Here is a 5,017-nt window from a genome sequence, read left to right as displayed (position 1 = left end):
CAGGGTATTTAATATATTATATAAAAAAACTAGTAAGAAATCTCTAGTCGAGACTGCTCGACTACGAGATCCCCTGAACCCTACAAGCAACTGATATTTCAATAATAATTAGCACACACACACGCACTCATACATACAAATATACGCACACACACACTCACATATACAGGCGATTGCGCTTGGGTTGCGCTGCAGTCTTGGTAATATAATAAGAACTTATTTGTTGAATAATTTAATTTCTAGATGTACGATCGTAATGAAACTTTCAGAACGTAATCATAATGTTTAAATGTATGTGTATACCAAGGCACAAGTCTCCAGTATTTGATATACGACTTTTACAAAGATGAGGGTGAGGGGGTGGACTTAGGGGTGGGGGGTAAATTTTAACAAAAACCGAAATTGTATAAAATGCATCTTAATATACATTTTAAATTTGGAGAGCTAGCTTGAAAGATATAGGAGATATACTTTTTTAAGTGATCTTCGATAGGGTTTTTTATCCGATAAAAATATCGGAATGAGTTATCGTTTTTTAGTGATAAGCTCGATACGCTCGATACGTGCCACACCCATAGCGGGCAGATCGAGAAAATTTTAAGACTCTAGAAATCGGAGATATACACAAGTATGTGTTCTATATTTCACTTTCGTGAATGAGTACAAAAAACAAAATGTGCCAATATTTTTTATTTTATATTGCAATTATATATATATATATATATATATATATATATATATATATATATATATATATATATATATATATATATATATATATATATATATATATATATTTAATCATCAAAACTGGATGAAAGTAAGAAGTTAGCAGCGAGTTCTTCATCCTTTTCACATGCAAAATAAGCTTGCAAAACTAGCGCTTCCGGGAATCCAAGCGCCTTCAGCTGGAAGAATATATGTATCATTAACGTATGTATTATTTTTAATATACAGATATATTTAGATGTAAATTGAGTATGCAACATATTTTGCACTCCAATACACTTAAGTATTGAGAATTACTTTCCAATATATTATACGTACCCGTTCGATAGCGTCTTGATCTTGCGGGGTTAGTCGAATAGTTGCTAAGTTTTCTGTCCCTATATTTCTTGCCGTTGTAACTGAATCATCGCTTTCAGGGCCGATTGCAATCGACGGATTATCGGAAATAGCAACAGAACGATGACCTCCATCATTGGAGTTGGTTGTGGTCGTGCTCTCTGTTCGTCTTGGATTCGATGACTGTGTCCGACCAGTACGTTGAGCATTATCGCCTGTCTCCTCATCAAGAGGCTGGTTCAACATATTTAGGAACGCATCTTGGTTCTCAGAAATAAGTTGTAATAGAGCTGGATTTGTTTGTCCAATCTAAATTAGGATAAGAAAAATACATAGCTGTTAAAATACATAGCTGCAGATGTTTCTAACTGTTCAATACCTGTTGCAGAACAGCATGTAAAAGATGTGGATTTTGGTATATTAGAGAGCGCATCTGTAGGAATTGTGGCTGACTGCGTAGAAACTCGAATGGATCTAGAATATAGGTTCATAGGTATCATAACAATATATCTGAATATGATTTTTTTTTACCAGCTGCCGATTCGGCCGGCAAATCACCTTGGCGATGACCCGTTTCCACTCTGTTAGGTTCTTCCTCATCACCTGGATTAAATAAATTCTCATCCTGCGGAATGCCGTTAATTAAATATTCGACAGCACGCTCAGGATTATTAAAACTAGCTGCCATTGCTCGCTCAACCTGCTCTCGGGGATAGCCCATTTCAACCATTGACGCAACGGTTCTATTAAACTCCTCGCCCATAAGTAAATTGGATTCGGCGCGCGATTGTAGTGAGGCATTGGCTAGTTCACCTACCAAGTCAATGCTAGAATAATCAGTAGTGATAGCCGTGGAAACAGCTGGAATTGGAGATGCAGCTGCAGTCGATACTTGAGTTTGAGATGAAGATCCAGATCCGGTACATTCTACCTCGACTCCCAAAACATCACTTGACATTTTATTTTTGTTTATTCCTTTCTCATTTGAGGATGCATTCGCGTTTTGTAGAACAGGCTTCTTATTAATTCCAATTGTTAAATTTTCCATTTGCTCATTGGGCTGCTTTCGCTGTCCATCTGCATTTGTGTTGGTGCTGCTGCTAGTTCCGCTTATGTCGCGACTGAGCATCACTACAATGAACTTTTTTTCATCGACTTTGTAGGAACTAATTGTTCGCTCATCTGTTAAAATGACGCCTTAAAAAAAAATGACACAACATTGACATATTTACGGACGTGTATATATGTACATATATAAACTTTTTGTTCTCAAACAACTATTTAGTTAGGATATCCTACCAGCATAAATCAGTTTTTGTTTCTCCACAAGGTATTCTGCACCACGTTCGTAAAAGATTTGATTTTTAAGCTCCAAAACCTAAAAAGCAGATAATATACTTGTAGGTATGTACTATGTATGCACATTTGTAAGCATGCGTGTGTATGGACATATACATATGTATGTCAGAACTGATGCATGCGCTAAGAAAATACAATTTACCGTTTTTTCTGGATCAAAGTCAATAGTGAACGTTTGCTGCTGTAGATTTTTTATTGTAATAATCATTTTACAAATGCTTTTTTATTTTGGACTTAATCGGTCTCTTCAACTTTTGCCTTGCTCTCTTTTTCTTATAAAGTTGTTTGTCATCGACACTAGAGATGGCCTAAAATCTATTTATATCGAATAAAACGATATTATTTTTTTTTTTTTAATTAATGTATTGGCAAAATTAATAAAACAATAAACCATAAATAGTAAAACAATAAAAAAACAAAATAAACAAATAAAAACAAAATACTGAATGTGCTTAGTCTTGTTGATTTTTTGTAGTAAACTGCCAAGAAGATCTTTTCATTGACTCCACCGGCAGCACCGGTAAAACTGAGTCCTGCTACAAGTTCGTAAATACTAAAATCTGAAGGAGTACATATGTACATATGTACCTATGTACATATGTATGTACTATCATTGACCAGTGGTACTCTATGTATTTTTATGTATGTATATATATACTGACTGATATATTTAACATATTATTAAAGCGTAATAAAATGTAAGAAACTAACATTGATAATTAATTAATATGTTGATTAATTAAGTAATTAGTTCACCATATTATCACTATTTTTTTCAAAGCATTTGCATTTTTTCTTTGCATGTTTCTAACATTTTCAACTACTGCCGTCTGTCCAGTGCAAATTCATTAAGGAAAAAACCCTTTCGCAATTCGCATTATGGATAGCATGGAAAAATTGTCCTATTTTTGATACATCTGAGTAACTGCAAGAGTTTACACTTGCTGCAATAAACACTACCAGCTTATCTGCGCTGCTTTTCTGAAATTGCGCATTTGTTCTTTTGAGTCGCATTTTATTAAAATGCAGACATTTTTATCGAAACAGTAGAAAACCGGGACAATTTCGTGTCAGGTCGGAACACCGGGACATTACCTCCCAAAGGGGGACATGTCCCGGAATTCCTGGACGGATGGCTACCCTAGATATTTTGTACATTCATTATAAAAATTACAATAATAATAGTTACAGTCTGGCAACGCCAAAGTAACTATCATTTTGTTATGCTAAGTAACTGCACTGACCAGAGAACACATAGACTAGACATGTAGAACAAATTTTTCTACAGCTCGAAACTGTTAAGTTGAGCGACCGCTATACTTCGTATTTGCTCGGCTCGGTCGCTGGAGGTTCGAGCAATGAAAATACTGCATGACAAAAACAGTGCGCTGTGAGCGCTCAACCGAAATGGTCCCAATTCCGTATGAAGCGCAGCTATGAGCCATTTTTTCTACTCTTTCTCTCTCTCAGTCCCTCTCTCTCGCTCTCTGTGGTCGCTGAAATCATCACTCTCAGCCGCGCACAGAAATTGAAATTTTTGTTCGCGACGATCCCAGCTCTTTCCTTTTAAGTGAAGGGTATACCGAAATTTGTAAAGCGTTTGCCACGTTCATACAAAATGCTAGCTTTTTCATAATTATTTCTAAAAAGGGTATGAAAGTGTTGATGCTCATAATGAAAATGTTTTCGCGATGAGCATGCACACACACAGTCTTCGTTGCTACATGTATTATGAGCATTTGTATGCCTGTGTGCGAAGCTCTTGCTGCCTGTAGCAATTTTAAAGCCCAGCATTTGCATTTGGTCGATCATGAGAAGTGCTCACATACATACATACATATGTATATATGTACATTTGATTGTGTGTACGCATGCGATACGATGGATTAGCACTTGTAGAAGCATTTGTTTGCCTATTTGCCTTTACATGTGCGTGTGTGTATGTGCATGTGTGTATGCATGGGACATGAACATTGGCGTGTGCCTACCTCAACTTAGAATTGTCTGAATGATTTTGGAGAGGCGCGCTTATACATACATATGTATGTATGTATTTATGTAAGTAGCTGATCAACTAAAGTGACAAGTGCATATGCCAATTCTTTGTGGCACTGTGACCGGCGAATAACTCATACTGTATGTGTATGTGTGTAGTATAGTTACTGGCGGGTAACTCGCGCTTACATTTAAGCACCTGGATTTAATTTTAATGATCGTGGGTTGGCTATCAGAAGGAATTAAAAAAAAAGTTTAGTACCTTATTAAGCTCAGTATACGAAATGGGATGCGATTTTCGATCCCTTGTACCTGTTCATATATTTACATATGTACATATACAGGTGCATGACAATAAAAAAAAAATTCTAAAAAGAATTGGCATATGCACTTGTCACTTTAGTTGATCAGCTACTTACATAAATACATACATACATATGTATGTATAAGCGCGCCTCTCCAAAATCATTCAGACAATTCTAAGTTGAGGTAGGCACACGCCAATGTTCATGTCCCATGCATACACACATGCACATACACACACGCACATGTAAAGGCAAATAGGCAAACAAATGCTTCTACAAGTGCTAATCCATCG

The 5,017-nt window shown here is 36.2% G+C and overlaps 2 protein-coding genes across 2 annotated transcripts in view; one reads left to right on the top strand and one right to left on the bottom strand.

The window, feature by feature from the left end:
- PMCA (plasma membrane calcium-transporting ATPase 3) overlaps positions 1–5,017 on the top strand; it is a 137,009-nt gene that overhangs the window by 51,573 nt on the left and 80,419 nt on the right. The window lies entirely within an intron of this gene.
- Rad23 (UV excision repair protein Rad23) lies at positions 749–2,739 on the bottom strand. Its single transcript, XM_018107100.3, has 6 exons — positions 2,567–2,739; positions 2,365–2,443; positions 1,597–2,262; positions 1,445–1,539; positions 1,048–1,374; positions 749–908 (listed from the first exon to the last, which is right to left on the bottom strand). Exons 1-6 carry the CDS (start codon positions 2,630–2,632, stop codon positions 798–800), a joined length of 1,344 nt encoding a protein of 447 aa, XP_017962589.1. The 5' UTR covers positions 2,633–2,739; the 3' UTR covers positions 749–797.

The sequence above is a fragment of the Drosophila navojoa genome, chromosome 6 (assembly GCF_054131105.1).
Source record: "Drosophila navojoa isolate 15081-1374.11 chromosome 6, UAZ_NAV_1.0, whole genome shotgun sequence".
In the NCBI taxonomy this organism is placed as follows: domain Eukaryota; kingdom Metazoa; phylum Arthropoda; class Insecta; order Diptera; family Drosophilidae; genus Drosophila; species Drosophila navojoa.
The sequence above is the reverse complement of the archived record's forward strand: the minus strand, read 5'-3'. Positions and strand labels throughout refer to the sequence as shown.